This window comes from Talpa occidentalis, unplaced genomic scaffold, assembly GCF_014898055.3.
Source record: "Talpa occidentalis isolate TD23 unplaced genomic scaffold, MPIMG_talOcc4v2.1 talOcc4.8, whole genome shotgun sequence".
In the NCBI taxonomy this organism is placed as follows: Eukaryota; Metazoa; Chordata; class Mammalia; order Eulipotyphla; family Talpidae; genus Talpa; species Talpa occidentalis.
In genome coordinates this window covers 70,922,475-70,939,487 of record NW_023605194.1, presented here as the reverse complement: position 1 = coordinate 70,939,487, position 17,013 = coordinate 70,922,475, and the positions used below count along the sequence as shown (strand labels likewise).

Sequence of the window (17,013 nt, the reverse complement as noted above, 5' to 3'; positions counted from 1 at the left end):
GGGCCTTCCTGGATCCGGGAGTCCTGCTCACACTTTCTGCTGTGATAAAGCCGTTTCTCCTCCTGGCTTGTTATTATAACATGTCTGATATATGAAAATCGAGTGTAATTATTACTGAAAAGAGAACGTACTACTTGAAGTAAATTCAAGAATAGTTAATAAATGTAATTAGATCACTTAAATCTATGCTTTTTATATAGCTTAAAGTTTGGCCTAATCAGAGTATATTCTTGCCTCTCAGCTAGCAAAACTCTTCTTTATGGCTTTCATCTTTTTAAAAAGGCTAAAAACAAAAATAGAATAGCCATATGCTGGGATAACAAGACTGCTGGCAGTCAAGGATGAACCCAAGAGCACATCACTGACACTCACCCACACGACACAAACCTTTCAGCTTCCCAAGAACCACACAGGGTTACCTTTCTAGGCGCTCACGCACCTGTTAGTCCCTCTGCAAGGCTCCTCGGTGATGGTGGCCAGGTCACAAGTACACCTGTAGTCCCCACGGTAGACTTACCCGCAGTCCTCAAGCCACGCCCCCGCAGTCCCTACGCTGAGCCTCCTTGCCATTTTCCCTCCCTGTCTGATGACAATGCTCAGGTCTGGCAAGTAAAAAGAGAAGGAGATGAGGGCCTCTCCGGTGGCGCAGCAGGTTGAGCACAGCACTATGGGGCTGTCCCCAGCCTCTGCAGTGCGGGTTCGATTCCTGGCCGGCCAGAGAGATACCCACATGGCGCAGGAGACCTCTCCTGTCTTGCCTGCTGCTCCCCTCAGCAGAGCTTTAGGCTATCTGTTTGTTCTGCTCCCCCATCTGCTTCGGGTGAATCCTCTCACCCTCCTGTGCCTCTGACCTGTACCCCAGCTCTTGTATAAATAAATAAATCTTTTTAAAAGAGAGAGAGAGAAAGAGAGAGAGAGAGAAGGAGATGTGACCTCAAATTACAAGCATCTATGGGTTCTGCATAAATGGCTCCTCTTGGGACATGCCCAGCATGGCCGTCTGGACAGCACCCGGACGAAGCAGGAGCCATGCACCCTTCCGGATCCTCATGCCGAGAGACTCAGTATTTAGCTCAGGGTCAGCCTTGTTGGGATGCTGTGTCCAGGACGTGCCACTGCCTTTGCCAGATAACAGGTTGTCAAGGGTCACAGCTCCACATGGCGGAGCGCCAGGAACCGAGAGGAGGAGGGGGCGACTGGGCGCAGCCTGGGGGCGCAGGCACCAGAGGGGGCGCTTGGTTTTCCTCCGGTGAGATTCGTCCGCAGGCTTGAGGTTGGCGGGGAGCACCCGCAGCCACCGCACCCCTCAGGTAACCCTGTGCGCTCTTGTGGGCTTGGAGACTGTTAGGAAGGATGGATGTGATTGTCTTGATCGGGGCACGCACGACACACTTTGAATCTGCACAAGTGTATTTGTCACTGGTTCTGTAATCAAGTTGGGGAAGAAAGAAAAAGGAAAAGAAAAAACTGTACCGGCCCTCACTCCCAGAGAGACAATCTCCTTGAAAGAAGAAAAGGAAAACCCAGCACGAGAGGGTGATAACCCCATAAAGTATTCCTATCGCTCTTTTCTTTATTTGCTTACTGGCGGATCACCGGCTCGGCTTGGGACTCTAAACCCCCCCACCCAAAGGGTTGTTCCTGGTACCCGTGGTCCTCGCAGTACCTCCGAGAGCGGACTTAGCCTCAGTGGCCACTCTGGCCCACCAGCCCCGCGTCCCTCAGCCCCTCGGAGCTCTTGCCTCGCCCCCTGGCAAGACATGGCCTGCCTGGCCCTCGTGCAGGGTCCCCCACTTCCTCTCACCCACACGACGCCCAGATTGCCTTGCCGAGAGCCCACCCTCCCCCCGAGGTCTGGAGATGAAGGCGGGGGTGCCCCGGGGGCGCCAGGCACACAGTGCCAAGGGTGCTAGTGCTTGTCTTTACAAACAACTGGTCTGTTTACTGTCACCCCCTCCTAATTATTCATGAGTAGAGCCCCCCAAAAGAGTACCCATGCCGGGACTGTGACTTTCCTTCAGAAATAATCATATTGGCTTGTGTTGCAGCTGAAATCATGTTGTCAATTATTAATTGCTTTGATGACAGTTCTATGGCATTCGGAAGACTCCTACTCAAACACCATCCACATCCGCCACCATCCACATCTTTGCAGGGACTATTTCGGGATTTTTCTCTGATAAAACATCCCACACCTTCTCACCTGTGAGGGTGGATGAGTAGAATCGGCTGTGAGGGAACACAGCATGTAAATGCTTTTGTGTCAGGGCTTCAGGAGGGGCAGTACGAATCCACATGCCTGCATTCCAAATCCCTCCCTTTAGGTTCACCCCAAAAGCACCTTTGTACAGCTCTGATTGCAGATACCCCTGCAAGAGGCCAGACAAGGAGTCCACACCCCTCCAACCCCTGAGTGGGTGTATGTCCTGCTCTCTGCGGCTCTGGGGGGGGGTCACCCCTTCTCCGCAGGTCCCTGTCACCTCCTCAAGACCGAGCAATGCAACCTCCAGTTACCAGAATAATCTTAACGTTTTATGATTTGCTCTTCATTCCCTCCCCAGCCAGGATATCCGGTGTCTGTCCACTGTACGCCATCTGTACGTGAACACCTACTCCCTGCCACAGCTAGGGATCATGCCCCTTGTCCTCCTGGTCTCTCACTCAGCCCTGCCCACACCCACCAAGGGTCAGACCCTGCGATATTAGCTCCTTCCTAGCCAGACCATCAGCTGGACAGCGGACAGCGCCCCCTCACCAGTGCCGGCAAGGCCCTTCCTCCCCCGAGCACCAGCCATGCTCCACACAGCTGCATTAAAACTAAGTAGGCCTTGTCTCTCATCACTTGCGATCCTCTAGCCTTGTGTACCTTCTCCTTTTCCACACCTGACCCCTTTAGGGAAAATGGGGTTTTCACCATTCTCTACCTATGCCCTTGGCTGGCTAACCTGTGCCCCCACCCCCCATGGTTCCTACCACTGCAAATACTTTTCACACAGCCCTCCCCCACACCCTGCCCCACCGCGGGAGTCTCCCACTCTTCAAGACCCACTGTGGGTTCAGCTTTCCAGGTAAGTCTTTCTGGCTCCCTGCAGCTGGACAGGGCCTGTCCCCAGGGCATCTGCAGGCCCTGGGCCCTAAGCAGGTGGTCACCTCCTGTCTTAGGTGCTCACTAAGTGGACCATAGCCATCTGGGCACCTCTGCTGCCCTGGGAAGGCCTGGCTTGGGGCTCGTGTGGCCAGCACACCACTGACCACAGTGTTTCTGATTGTGCTTCAGAGAAGGGGGAGAAAGATAGCAGAAAGGGGGCTCCTGGCCCTGAGGGGCGGCTCTGCGCAGGCGTGAGAATGCAGGTCCTAGAGCGCGACTGGACGCTCTTGGCAGTTAGGGCCAGCATCTCAGCAGTGAATGGAGATCACTAGGGGAGCAGGACGGGCTCCACAAAACAGCTTCTCCCACGCGTGGGATCCTGCATGGGGACCAAGCCTGGGGCCTGGGGGATGTCTGCAGGGCCTGGGATGCTGCGAGCAGACACAAGCCCTGGGCCAGAGAATTCTAGGAGAAGCTGCAAGCTGGTGATGAAGTAGCTGCCACCTCACTGCTCCGCACACGGAGCCTGGAGGACCCCTTCAGCCCCACTTGGGCTGCAGTTTGGTGCGTCTCATAGGTGAGACCAATGGCAGCCAGTGTGACTTCGCAGAGGGCGTACAGACACAGGGACAACCAGACATCGGAGATGCGCAAAAGACACAGGCACTTGGGCCCCTACTTCCAGTGAGAGGAGACATGTGGAAAACAGGTTCTTAAGATACAGAGTTTGTTAGAAGGTGATAAGCCCTCTGGGTAGGCAAACCAGGGCGTGGAGATGAGGGCGAGCATTTGGGGATGTGGTCAGCCTTGTCGGATGGTGACACTGAGCAAAGTCTTGGGAGAGGGGAAGCCCCATCCGAGCCGGGGAGGCCTGTTCCAGGCCCTGGGGACGGCCGTACCCACCTGAGCCAGCCTAGGCACGAACCCCACCATGGCTGGGGCAGCATGGCTATGAGCTCAGCCCTCTCTTGTCCTGGCAGGCCTGCTGACCGCTGGGCTTTAGGTCAGAGTCTCAGCACGAATTGGCGTCACTGGCTGCTGAGCGGAGCTTCAACTGTGAAAGGGCAAACACCAGAGCAGGGACACCTGCTAGGAGTGACAACAGCTCCCGAGTGACCATGACCAGGCTTGGCCAGGGTGGCAGGTAGCAAAAGTGGCCGGGACTGGAAAAGTGTCAGGGTGGTAGAAGTGGGTATGAAGGGGGAGAAGGAGCCTGGGATGACGCCAAAGCTTTTTGCACAAGTGACAACAAAAGTAGGGTGCCTTGCTCGCTGGAGCTGGATGTAGTGGGGAGGGCAGAGCAGCCTCCAGGTTGGTTTTGGGTCTGTGATGTCCATGAGACCTTGAGTGGGATCTGGAGCCTGAAACTGGTCCCCGGGGATGGGAATCTGGGGGTCATGAAGAGACAAGATGGGGCCTGAAGCTGTGAGGCTGGAGGAAGCCCACAAGAGGACTAGCATAGGCGTCTAGGGGCAGGGTAGAGGAACAGGACTCAGGGCCTCAGCAGCAGAGAGTCTAAAGAGGAGGTGAGGCAGATGAGGTGGGCCTGGGAGCGGCACTGGCAGGGCCTGGAGGGCGAGAACCAGGAGGAATTCTGGGTGAGCAGGTGGCTGTCAACAGCGACAGTGACAATAGTGATGGGATGAGAAAGCCTCAGCAGAGAAGGCTGGAGAAGGGAGAAGAGGAATTGCAGACAGTGAGGATACACACCTCTTCTTGCTGTGGAAAGGTTGTACTTCTAAAAACAGCCAATATTTCGGCCCTTCTATTAGCCCAAGAGGGTGCTGCGTCCACAGCAGTCTGAGTACGTCAGATTTCACTTGCAAAATCTCCCTTTCAAATGACAAAACGTTTTTGTGAAACCGATGTCAGCAGCTTAAGTCTGACAGTCTCTTTGTTAACTGAAGAACAATCACTGTCTTCCGTGAATTTGCAGCTGAAGGTATTTTAAGTTTTATCATCTAATTTCTGTCTTGGAACTTCACACACACACACACACACACACACTCGAGAATGATGACATCATGGTTCTCAGGAGACATCCACTCATTTCAGATATTTCAGTATTGATTTATAGTGTGGCCTTGTTTTGTGCCGTAGCTCCTGCTCACCCACTTTACATTTTCCAACGGCGTTCCTCCTTCCATGGGCATTTTACTGTCGTTCTATTTGGAGACATGGGTTCATGTTTATGAGAACATTAGGCTTGCGGTGGGAAGGAGGGCAGGGAAAGCCGTCTACGTGCAGGCTGACCCAGGGCATCTGCCCTGGACAGGGTCAAGTTTTTGCCCAGAATCTCAGGATGCTGGGACGTGGCGATGACAGGCGTTCTGTTATGCCCTTAGAGCCCGGTGTCCTCCCCACCTGGGGATGAAACCGATTTCCCAGAAGCCTCTTTGCCCCAGACCCAAAACTTCAAAGACACCAGGCTATGGGGCTGATACTTAGTCTCATGTTAGTTCTGAATTTTATGCTTAATTTTCTCCTTTTGGTTTTATGTATTTTGACATAGCCAAGTGTATGTGGGATTTCCCCATAGTCCTTTAAATGCTATAAAACTTTAATATAGGGAGATAAAAACAATAACAAGCCTCCAAGCCCTCACAGTCAGTCTGAGTTAGATGCTCACCAGTTTAGATTTCGACTTTCAAGAACTCACTCTGCTTTCAAAGCCCTCCTGACCTTCCTACCTGTCCTGGCCCCACCCAAGTGGAAATCTGTTCTACCCATAACCTAGGTGAGCAACACCCATTGATTGCACAAGATGGCACCTTTACAATTCCTAAATTATCATCATAATGGCCTGGAGGGTTCAGGAGCCAATGCAATTTAATGTGGTTCAGAATAAAGCCAAGATGGATGCCAAATTTTCGGCAGGCAACCCTGAAATGTCTTTTGGAAAAAATGAAATAATGCTGCTGGAAGTCTGCTGAATGAGTCTGTTTTCAGCATAATTGCCATCTCTCAGCTTCCTAATACCCTTAAAACCTCTGAGAGTCTCTAATGTACAAAGTTCAACAGAAATACCTTCAAAGCAGATTAGTTCTAATTATGTTTAATATTTGTTTGCTGCTTTATTGAACAAACTACATTTGCTTGAAAAAAGAAAGTCACTTAACTGCATGTCAGTCACCCAAATTTTAAGTGTACAAATGAAATGGAAAACATTTATTACACAAATTTAATTACAATTCTAAGAAATAAACATGCAAATTAGATAGAGTTCAATTTGCAGATGCTAATCCCCAGCCTGGATCTTGCTCCTTTCCTGTCTGGTTTTCTGCCTGGGCCTCTCCTGGATTCCCACGGAGCCAGGCAGGGAGAGGTTGGATTTTCGCTGGGAGGATCACTGTTTTAAAGAAGCGTTATATTTAGAGCATCTGGCACTGTAGCAGTAAACAAACATTACAGTCTTGGAACACTTGCGCAGGTGCCTTCCCTGGCTTTATTAGGGCGCTGTCTTGGGGCGCGCCTCTGGCACCTGCAGTGGCACCTCACCCCCAGCGCCCCGACAGAAGTTATGAATTAATGTCTCAAAAAACAAACTCCTATTGAGCCCAAGACAGGGGGAATCGACCGTTTGTGATTCCGGGGATTAAATTACATTCTCTGGACCGAAGACAACCTCCTTTGTTACTTTTTATTTCCTGGAGGTTTTCCCCGGAGGCCCCCACCCAGAAAGAGCCGCCAGTTCAAGTTGCAGGAGGACACGGCTTTTCCTCCGCGGCTCCGGAGGGCGGCGGGCCCGGGGCGCGGAGCTGCCGGCCTGCACAGACATCTGTTTCTCATCTCCGTTTGCTGTGGCGAAGAAGAAAGTCTTTTGCAAAGGGTGGGAAAGGCGCGGCTTTTTTTTTTTTTTTTTTGTAAATCACACGCACACAACAACAACAAAACTCAACCGAATGAAAAAGGGGGGGACGCCCCCGAAGGTGGCAGCGTGATGCCCGCGTCTGCGGAGGCCTGGCCGGGGCCGGGGCCGGGGCCGGGCGGGCGCGGGGCGCGTGGGGCCGCGGAGCGCTGGAGCCGGGCGCGCGGCCCCGGGCACCGGGCGGGGAGGGGAGGGGAGCGGCGGGAGGAGGCGGCGGGCGGGGAGGGGGAGGAGGGAAGGGGCGGGGGCGGGCTGGGGTGGGGGCGAGGCGCGGCGCCCCGTGTGCTCCGGAGGCGCGGCGGCGGCGGGCGCGGAGGGCGGAGGGAGCGCGGGCGCCTGTCATGTGCGCGCTGGCGCCCTGGGGGCATCCTGCAGCCCCGCGCCTCGGAAATCCGCGGGGAAATGGCAAACAGGATTGACGGGTTTCGCGCGCCGCTCGCTAGACAGAGCCGCTCATTACCATAACCGTCTGCGGCGACGGCGGCGCCCCAGTCGCGGCGGCGGGACCTGCCGGGACCCTCGCCCGCCGCGCGCCAGCGGCCACCGCCACCGGGCCGGGCCGGACCGAGCGCGCCAGCCGCCGCCTCCCGGGACCCCGCGGTAAGAGCCGTGCCGGGCGCGCGCGGGCGAGGGCCGCTGCCCGGGGCGCGGGCGCCCGGCCTGGCACCCACGCGGCCGGCCGCGCGCCTCTCGGCAGGAGGGCGGCACTGGGTCCCGCGGGGCGCGCCCGGCCGGAGGGGGCCGCGGGCGGCGGGGCGCGGAGGCCACGGGCTTTCCGGGGCGGCCGCCCGGGCGCCGGGGACGCCGCGCGGGGGAGACCTCGGGTCCTTGTGGGCCCGGGCCGGGGCCGCGGGGGGTGCCCCGAGGGGGCGCGCGGCCAGGCGGGTGGGGAGGAGGGCGGCGGGAGGGGGCGGCCCGGGGCGCGCGGCTGCGAGAAAAAGGAATCGCTGCGGAGCTGACACCTCCCGTCCCCGCCGCCTCCGCCCCCGCGCCCCCCTCCCGGCAGCCGAGCCGCGCGGCGGGCGGCGGCGCCTCTGTCCTCAGCTCACCTCCCGCGGCTGGGCGGCCGGCGCGGGTCCACACCTCCGCCCCCCTGCGCTCCGCCCTCCCGCCCCCTCGCCGCCAACTTTCCCGAGCGCCCGGGGGCGGGCGGCGCGGGGGGCCGGGGCGCAAGCGGCCGGGGCAAGCGGTCCCCGCGCGGGGCGCTCGGGCCGCCGGGCTCCGCGCGGGCTGGGCGGGCTGGGCGGGCTGGGCGGGCGAGGGCGGGCGGCCGGGCCCGCGGGTGCGGCGGGAGCGCGGGGCCGGGCCAGCCTTGCGGAGCCCTGCCAGCGCCGTGAGTCATTCCCTTGGAATCCTACCTTTGCTGTTTATTTCCCTTAGAAGGAAACTTGGTTTTAAAAAAAGAAGAAGAAAAGAGAGAATAATAATAGCTCTTAGTCCTCGGAAGCGGCACCGGGCGCCAGCACCCGGGAAGACAACTTGCCTTTGTTCCCAGACACTTGGGGTGTTGTTTACTTTCCCTTGCGGCTGGGGGCTGCAGGGCTAGGCTCGCCTACCCCAAGGCTGCTGGAGGACGCTGCACCACCAGCCCGGGGTTTGGCCCAGGCTGCTGCCTGCCTGCTGGCGTGGGGGCTCGACACCTACGCATGCTTGGGTCTGGGAGCGGGAGACTTGGCACCTGGTCCTGACACCCCTGGGTGCCCGAGACCCCAAGCCCAGAACCCATTTGCAGCCCCAGAAGCTGGCCTAAAGCCTCCAGGAGCTGCGGCTGAGCAATGGGCTTCCCAGGGCTGCTGGGATGCTGCAGGGTGACATCTCTTTAGGTGGGTGAGGATGTTATGGGCCCGTCCACACCCCACCTCCCAAGCTAGACCAGTATAGAGCTCTTGTTTGGGGTCAAGGGGGAGGCCAGGGGCTTTCCTGCACCTAGCAAGACATTGCAGGCCGGAGCCTCAACAGTGCATGGCAGGTAACCCCCCGATGGCACCGCTTCTCAGCGGGGTGTTCAGGCCCCTTCAAGCTGCTGCAGTGCTCTCCATCACATGTCCTCTGGTCTCCAGAGACAGACCGGGAGGGTGGCAGAGAATGGCCAAGAGCCCTGGTTAAATCAAGGCACCCCCACCTCTGTAGCACCCACTCCTTAGAGCATTACAGTACCTGCCAGGAAGCAAACCCACGTCACCTGCAAGCCATCCGCTGCTGCTCGCTTATCTGCAGATGGCTTGCCACTTGAGCCTCTGCCTTCTGGACTCTGGAGCTGTCACACCACTTGAGCCTCCGCCCTCAGGGTGCTGGAGCTGTCACCCCACCACATTGCTTGGCTGCCCAAACAGCTGTACAGGATGCGGGGGGTAAAAGTTGGGTCTTTTTACCTTTCAACTCCGTGTGCGGACACAACACACTTTTGAGTCCACTTACCTCTGATGCTCACTAACCAGTTTGGCCATCACTGTCCTCTTCGTGGCTGCTGTGTTATAGCTGTCATGTTCACGGGAGCAGCCCCGCAACGCAGATCTCACCAGACCCAGAATGATGACACTCAGATCTGTGCATGTGGCCTGGACACAGGTGCACCCATCTGGGTATGTGACACTTGCTTCTTCAGGGCAAATTCTAAATAGACCCGAAAGATGCAATTGCAGAACCTACTGCAGGCCCCCAAATAATCCCCACACATTCATAGTTTATTCACATGCACATGAATTACCTCCAGCACTCAGCTGTCCAGTTGAGGATTTTGTGTTCAAGTTTCCAATTCAAAAAAGAAAAATTTACGGAAACGAGATATCAGCAAGAAAAGAAACAGCCAAGATAAAAACTATTAGGCGATGTTTCAAGTTCAAATGTGTAAGGATAGAGTTTCAGGAGCTGGCAATACTAACAAATAGGAGCACTGAGGCCTTTACCAAGGAAGAAAACTGCAGCAGTAAGTCACTACAATATAAACAAACTCTTGCTAACGGAAAGCAGCGCCGGCGCCCAGAATGTCCGAGAAAACAGGTCTTTGCAGTGAGTAAAGCTGCAAACACTTTCCCCTCTTGAAGGACATAGGCTTGTCAGCCTGCTCTGGTTTATACATCCTGAAAGTTCTGCACAGGCCAAAACAAAACAAAAAAGACAAAAAAAAAAAAAAAAGGCCTGGATCTTATTTCCCAGAATCCAGTGCAAATGTGTGTGCAGATTTCTGACCGGAGGGCACTGCCGTGGCCTCTCACAGCCTCAGCCTGTGTGTGTGAGCTGTGCCTCACACACCTCAGCCTTCCCGCCTGCTGGCCTGATGGTCTCTCTGGCTGGGCTAAGCGGGGCCATTCCAGGAGTCTCCTGGACCTGCCTCACGGGGTGCTGCCTGAGGGGTAACAGGAGGCAGGGCTGGGCTGTTCCATCGATGGTTGGAGCCTCGACTTCTTGGTTGATGACCCAAACAGTGAAATAAATGGCATGCCCTTGCTTTTCTTTTTGGAGAATTCCTGAAACCACTTTTTCTTCCTCTTTTCATAAGGTTTTCCAGTAAGTTTTTGCTGCTGTCTCCTTGGAGGGCGTTTGAAAAGATAAAGGGAGGTAGTTTGACAGCTGGCCCCTCATTCCAGCCACTGCCCTGGTACCTCCTCTGCCTGTCCGAGGGAGCCGCTTCCCCCCTGCCATCTGGGGCAGAGGTGGGGTCCCCATGAGGACCTGGTGCAGGCTGGCATCACTGCTTCCAGGAGCTGCTATCAGCCAGCAGGACACTGTCCACTCCGGGAACCTGGCAAGTCCCTGTCCCTGGCAGCAGGAGGTCCTTGCTCCAGCCCCGGGGTAAGGACTGTCTCCCACTGGATGACAACACCCGCCCTTCCTGCAGTGCCCATGTGCGCTAAGCAGAGAACAGGCCCTGGGCCTGTTTGAAAGACAGTCTTCTCGGAGAGCAGGCTGACACCGCTATTGTGCAGATCTTTACAGGACAGTGGGAGGCGAGGTGCCCTCTAGGAGTGCTCCGCTAATGCTCCGCTAGTGCTCCGCTAATGAGACTCTCTGTACTCATTTCCCTGCCCCGCAGGTCCCCGCCCCTGCAGGCCTTCTTCACCGTGGGACCCTCCTCTCCCTTGAACTTGTTCTTCACCCTACCTGGGCGAAGACTAGGTGAAGACACTGGGCTGTGGGGATGGCCCGCACCGCGCCTGTGTTCTGGAGAATCCCAGTGGGGGCCCTTGCTCTGCAGGCCTGGGGCGGGCACCCCCCACATCCCAGTTCCGCAGGCCTGGGGTGGGGTACCCCCATACACCCCATGCTCCACAGGCCTGGGGCAGGGAAACCCCACACCCCGTGTTCTGCAGGCCTGAGGTGGGCACCCCCCATACCCTGTGTTCCACAGGCCTGGAGCAGGCACCCCCCCCCCCAAAACCCCATGTTCCACAGGCCTGGGGCGGGCGGGCCAGACACACGGGCAGAGCTGTGCCGCTTTTGGAAAGTTACTCCTGTCTGGGCCTTGCCTGCTGAGCTGCCGCCTCACTGGCCCCACAGCCCAGCCCTGTTTAGTATTCCACTGCTCCCTGATGCTCTCCTTGGCTGCTGCGGGGCTGTGGCTCATGGCTGGAAACTGGAGCCAATTTTCTGTCTTCGTCTCGCAGTGTTTTGACTGGAGGCAGATCCAGTTCAGGCCAATCAGGGCTGGTGGAAACAACTACCGAGTGTGTCTCGGCTGTTTGGTGTTGGGAGAAGAAAGTGTTGGAGCACTAGGGTGGTGTGGGGCTGGTCCCTCGAAAGTGCACAGTGGGGGGCAGAACCAGGACGCCAGGGCACACCCCACGCCCATGAGGGCATGTGGACCCTGCCCTTGTGATTGATTAGTGGGTCTCGTCAAAGGAGACTCTGGGGGGATTGACTAGAAAATTGATTTTCTTTCTCAATAGAGGGGAGCCAGGCTGCAGGCCTGGCCCTAGGCAGCACCTTCTCACGAAGGTCGGGAAGGGGCTGTGTTCCGAGGCAGGACAGCTGGGCTGAGGGAGTCTGAGAACAATACTTGGGATCCGCCTGTGAAATGCAGATTGCTGAACACAGGCCTCACCAATAGCTTCCAGAGTTTGCCGAGGTTTCTTTGAAAAAATAACCACACGTTTCAGGAGGCAGGGGAGGACTGAGGAGTAAAGTCCTGGCTGGCTCTTGCTGAGGGCCGTCTCTTTCTTTCAGATCTGAGGCCGTCAGAGATGACTCTGGTGCTGTCCATGAATGGATTCTGTGAGCCCATTGTCTCGGAAGGAGCTGCTGAAATTGCCGGGTACCAGACACTATGGGAGGCCGACAGTTACGGGGGCCCTAGCGCCCCAGGGCCAGCTCATGCCCCTCTGCAGGGAGATCAGGGAGCCGGGCCCCCCCTGGCAGGTACAGCCCTGGCCTCCCCCACTACTCTCTGCAGCCATCTGGGTGGGTAGGGTGGTGTCCCAGGCTCTGGGGACTCTCCAGGCTGCCTGGGAACTTCTCCAGATGGGCCTGGAGGAAGAGGCATCCGGCATGCATCCATCAGGGCACTGAATCCGATTTCAACCCCAAGTTTGGGCTATGGTGCTGGGTGGTCTCTCCAGGAGCACAGGCCAATGGGCTTGACAATGAAACCTTATCCCCAACGCACAAGGATGCCACACTCAGGCCAGTAGCTGACTGTCTTCTTTTCATTAAGCCACAAGAGAATAGAAATCCATTCTTCCTGATTCTTTATTTTTCGCTAAGGTGAGGGCCTCTGCACTCTGTGGGGTTAGCTATGGATGGAACCCTAAAAGGCACTCGTTGAGGTGGTTTTGCTCAAGATTACAAAAACTAGCCCTGATTTTTAATCATGGTTGACACAGTTTGGGGGAACAAAAAGAACTGTGGTTATCTGTCATTTAAGGTTTAAATTTTGAAAAAGTAAATAGGACGTGATGTAGTTAGTGTTCTTGGGGGTTTCATGAAACCTATTGAATAAATACTGATATTATTTCCAAGCTGGTCCACTCCCCCTTTGTGAGAGTTGCTGTTTGCTTGTGCATAAAATTCAGGTTCTGAGTATTTAGTAAAAGCTGAAATAGGTCAATTTTCCTTTGTAGTGGTCTAGAAATCTCTGGTTGGGCGGCAGCATTCTGTATGATAGCAACTCTGAAGACAAATGTTTATTTTTCATCGCCACATGTACAGACAACTATGTAGCCAAGTTACCCTCTAGAAGGAAAGGAAAGTATTTTGTTTGGAGACCCTTTAGCAAACCATGTGTCATTTGTCCTATTGATTTATTGCCACAGGATCACATTACAGGGGAATTTCAAATCCTATCACAACATCCAAGATCACATACTTTAAGAGGAAGTTTGTGGAAGAAGAGGATTTTCACCCACCACTCAGCAGCTGTAGCCATAAAGTATGTTTTTTTTTTTAATAGTCATCATTTTTACTAAGTGTTTCAGATACCACTAAGCGTCAACTGAATCATTTCAAGAAATTAAATCGTCCTCCCAGCAGTGAGAAGTAGCCAGCTCTCCACAGATTCCTGTGAATCACTGTCACTTCTTTGGGTCTGGGTTATTTTTCAGCAGTATTTCAAAAAAGAGCCTCGCCAGAGCTCTCTGCCCAGAAGTCATGAGCATGTATCACTAGAGCAGGTCATTTTCGCCAGTGAGTTTGTGTCTCTCAAGTAGCTCCAAGGGTTCTACCCCTTGGAGGGGGTGGGCTACACTTGTTCCTGCCCGTGCCCCCTCTCTGCCCCCGCTCTGGGGCCTGTGCCACTTCTGTGCCCACGCCTCACTCTGGGCTTCTCCTGACTGCCTGAGGGTGGGTCAGGGAGCTCCGATTTCCCTATAATGTGCATCAAAGTTGCACATTTATGCCATCTGGCCAGCATGTTACAACTTACAAGGCATTCTTCCTCCCAAGAAAAGACCAAAACTTCTGTCTGCGGGTGGCACCTGGCTTTGTCACCACAGTGACACGGGTGGGGAGCAGCCCCTCACTCCCTGGCTGTGCAGCCTCAGAAGCAGCCCCTTGGGCTCCCACTGGATTCACTTCCCAGGGGCTGAGCCTGTCAGGCTAGGACAGCCGCATGTCTGAACCCAGAGGGTGGCCTCTAAAGCCAGGCCCCTGCGGGCCGAGGCCAGGGTCCAGCCTGAGTCTCGGCATCTTAGAGACATTTCTGGACATGCGAGTCTTGTGCATGTGTGTAGCTGCAGGGTAGCACAGGCTGAAGGTGTACTCACCAGCATTAGATCCAGCGGTGAGCGGACCCGCACCCCCCCAAGGCCCTGCACCCCCTCACCACACCATAAAAGAGCCAGGCCTGTACCTGCAGGAGCCCACGAGGGGCTGGGTCCCGGGCTTTCCAGCCCAAGAGTCAGGAAGGGGGCGCCCGAGGTGTCCCTGTGGACAGGACAGAGCCTCCATGAGCCAGGAAGGGCCCAGACAGAGCCGGCTGTGGGATGTGTCCCGCCTCCTAACCTTCCTAACTGTTTCTGACTTCTAGACCATCTCGGTTTTCGAGGAACGCGCACACATCCTCTACATGTCCCTGGAAAAGCTCAAGTTCATCGACGACCCCGAAGTGTACCTCCGCAGGTCCGTGCTCATCAACAACCTGATGAAGCGGATCCACGGGGAGATCATCACGCAAAACAACTGGTGCCTGCCCGCCTGCGCTTTCCACGGGGCGGCGGCCCAGGAGTGGTTCGTGGTGCAGGACTGCCCCTACCGTAAGCGGCCGCGGCTGGCCAAGGAGTGCGAGAAGCCGCACGCCTGCTGCTTGTACCAGGAGTGCGGCGGCCACTGCCTGAGCACGCCCCTGTCGGTCGGCGCGGCTGTCGGAAGTGCCTCCCCGGCCGCCGCCCCTCCCCCGCAGGGGCTGCCCGGCTACCCCGCCCCGGCGGACTTCGACGCCGCCAGCGCCCCTGTGTACAAGGGGGACGGCCAGCTTCCCGCCGCCGACGTCTTCGTCGCTCACGGCCGCGCGCTCGGCGACCCGGAGAAGGCCCAGGGAGACGCGGGGCCGGCCCTGGGCGGCCCCCTCGGCCACGAACCTGCGGGAAGTGACCTTGCCTTTGAACGCAAAGGCCAATTTTACGATTATTTGGAGACTGGATATAATGAAAAAAGCAATGGCAGCGAGTCTTGGAGAAAGTCCTTAAGGAGGAAGGAGCCCTCGCCGGGCAGCAAGCTGCGGTGTGGCAAGGGGAGCAAAGCGTGAGGCGTCGGGCGGGGCTCAGGCGCAGCGCACCCGCTCAGAGTTTATTTTGAATGGATTTTACAGTTTTGTACAACTGATGCACTTGGGCCGTGAACACGCCGTGTGGTTGAGATGCCTGGGGGCAGCGTGCGTAGACGCCGTGCGGGGCCCAGCGGCCGCTTATCAGCGTGGGAACTGGGCGCGAAGACCGTCGATGTGGCGCCTCAGAGTAGAGCTTGGTTTGGGCACAGAGAGAGCGCTGGGTGAGACGGCCCGTGCCCGTGACGCTCCCGTCCCCCCATGCTTCCGTCCCCCGGGGCGTCCCTGGCTGAGAAACGTCACCTGTTTGCTGATTAGTGCGGTAGCTATTGGGTGCGCGAATGGACATACCCAGCTCCGGGCCCACGCAGGAGTATTCTGAGCTGTAGACTAAGGCAGGGGCTGGTGCCGGCTGGTGGGCCACCAGGTCTTGGCGCTGAGTGCTCTGGGTGGCAGAGGCGGGTCGGGGCCTGAACCCAGCTGGGCTGGCCTGCCTGCGGTGGGCCACGAGGCCTCGGGAGGTGGATACAGGGCGACTTTTGGTGCCTTACTTATTCTTAATTTTTGCCAATGTGAAAATTAAGGCTAAATCAGAGTTACAGCAGGGATTTAACAAACAGGAAAACCAACCACAGGGTGGATCGCGATGTTTGGAGACGTAACCTTCGAACTGTCGCATTCAACTTTTGATTGGACATCTCTACTCCTCCTTTATTTTTGAAGCCCCAGGGCTTCTGGGTTGGGCGTTTTTGGAAAGGGGTGGCGAGGCAGAGAGCACGGCTAGAAAGCGGTGCTGGCCGCGGCTTCTCTGCGGCCCATTCTTGCTGGGTTGGGCGTTTGGGGCTTTCGGGTTGTTTTGTCCCGTGAGGTTCATCAACAGTGGCATGCGTCATACTTTGATCTGTTTTGCATCATTTCACTCTTTTAGATTATAAAAGCATGTGATTTTTTATATCTGACTTTTGCTGTTGATTAAGAAGCACAATGTTAATAAATGATGTGGTGACCAATATGGTTTTATCTTCAAGAATGTCAAGACTTTAGTTTGAGGAACGTTATTTTGGAGAAATGGGAAGTAAGCTGCAGTAGTTATGTATTCGGTCAACATTTTTCTTAGTCCTTTTTTTCATTCGTACATTTGCAAAGAGTGTTCCAAGGCCTTCTGCCTCCTCCCCTCCTGCACCCCCCAGTTCTGCTCAGCTGTACCCCAGTTCCTAGGCTCCGTATTGACTCAGCCCCTTTGAACCACACTTCCCAGAAACCAAATGCCAAATGGAGGAAATCAGCAAGTCCCCCCATTTTCTCCAAGATGAAGCTTTTTTTAATTTCTACTATTAATATTAAGCAGAGATCTCACTCATACAGTGTATGAGTAGGGTCTTCACCCGGACAATGTCCGCAAGGACCAATTTTTAAAACATGTTCTTGTGTTATGGCTAAATAGTCTAGTAATGTTCCACTTTTATTTTTCAATATTTGATAAACATTTGATGTTGAAACCTTAGGTGATAGATGCTTGTATATGAATGTGTCGTAATAAAGTGAGGTTTTCTTGATCTATATTTATTAAAATGCTGAAAATTCATTCAGGTTTTCTTATTTGAATGATCTCTTTTCTGTTGCTCTTTCTCCTTTCAAAAACTCAAAATGTCTAAAAACTGTTCTGGTCAGTACCTCGGGAGCAGGAGTCCTGGCCCAGGCTGAGGCTCCAGGAGCGGGAGGCAGGGCCGGGGGCCAGGATGTGTTTGGTGGTCACAGGTCTACTTTAAAGAGGCTAAAGTTTTTAGTTTCTGCAAAAAATAGCATAACATGAGGCCCTCAGAGCTGGATCCAGCTTCCTTTCTGAAAGGTCAAGTTGTGTGG

At 55.5% G+C, this 17,013-nt stretch overlaps 1 protein-coding gene and 1 long non-coding RNA gene across 4 annotated transcripts; one reads left to right on the top strand and one right to left on the bottom strand.

Annotated features, from left to right (window-relative positions):
- Positions 1 to 6,130: 6,130 nt before the first annotated feature.
- On the bottom strand, positions 6,131 to 8,042 carry LOC119234247 (uncharacterized). Its single transcript, XR_005122562.1, has 2 exons — positions 8,006 to 8,042; positions 6,131 to 6,437 (listed from the first exon to the last, which is right to left on the bottom strand). It is a non-coding gene; the product is annotated as an uncharacterized LOC119234247 (long non-coding RNA).
- On the top strand, positions 7,527 to 16,717 carry SERTAD4 (SERTA domain containing 4). Of its 3 annotated transcripts, XM_037497064.2 has the most exons (5): positions 7,543 to 7,556; positions 10,456 to 10,748; positions 12,120 to 12,311; positions 13,205 to 13,320; positions 14,416 to 16,717. In XM_037497064.2, exons 3-5 carry the CDS (start codon positions 12,137 to 12,139, stop codon positions 15,130 to 15,132), a joined length of 1,008 nt encoding a protein of 335 aa, XP_037352961.1. In that variant the 5' UTR covers positions 7,543 to 7,556; positions 10,456 to 10,748; positions 12,120 to 12,136; the 3' UTR covers positions 15,133 to 16,717. The 3 variants fall into 3 exon arrangements, with proteins under 3 accessions (XP_037352959.1, XP_037352961.1, XP_037352960.1); XM_037497062.2 differs by lacking the exon at positions 10,456 to 10,748 and having other exon boundaries at positions 7,527 to 7,556; XM_037497063.2 differs by lacking the exon at positions 7,543 to 7,556 and having other exon boundaries at positions 10,429 to 10,748.
- Positions 16,718 to 17,013: the final 296 nt, after the last annotated feature.

Coding starts and splice junctions, on each gene's coding strand:
- SERTAD4 (XM_037497062.2), top strand. CDS start 12,137: ATGACTCTGGTGCTGTCCATGAATGGATTCTGTGAGCCCATTGTCTCG. Junction 12,312..13,204: donor AGCCGGGCCCCCCCTGGCAG/GTACAGCCCTGG, acceptor TTATTGCCACAG/GATCACATTACAGGGGAATT. Junction 13,321..14,415: donor TCAGCAGCTGTAGCCATAAA/GTATGTTTTTTT, acceptor TCTGACTTCTAG/ACCATCTCGGTTTTCGAGGA.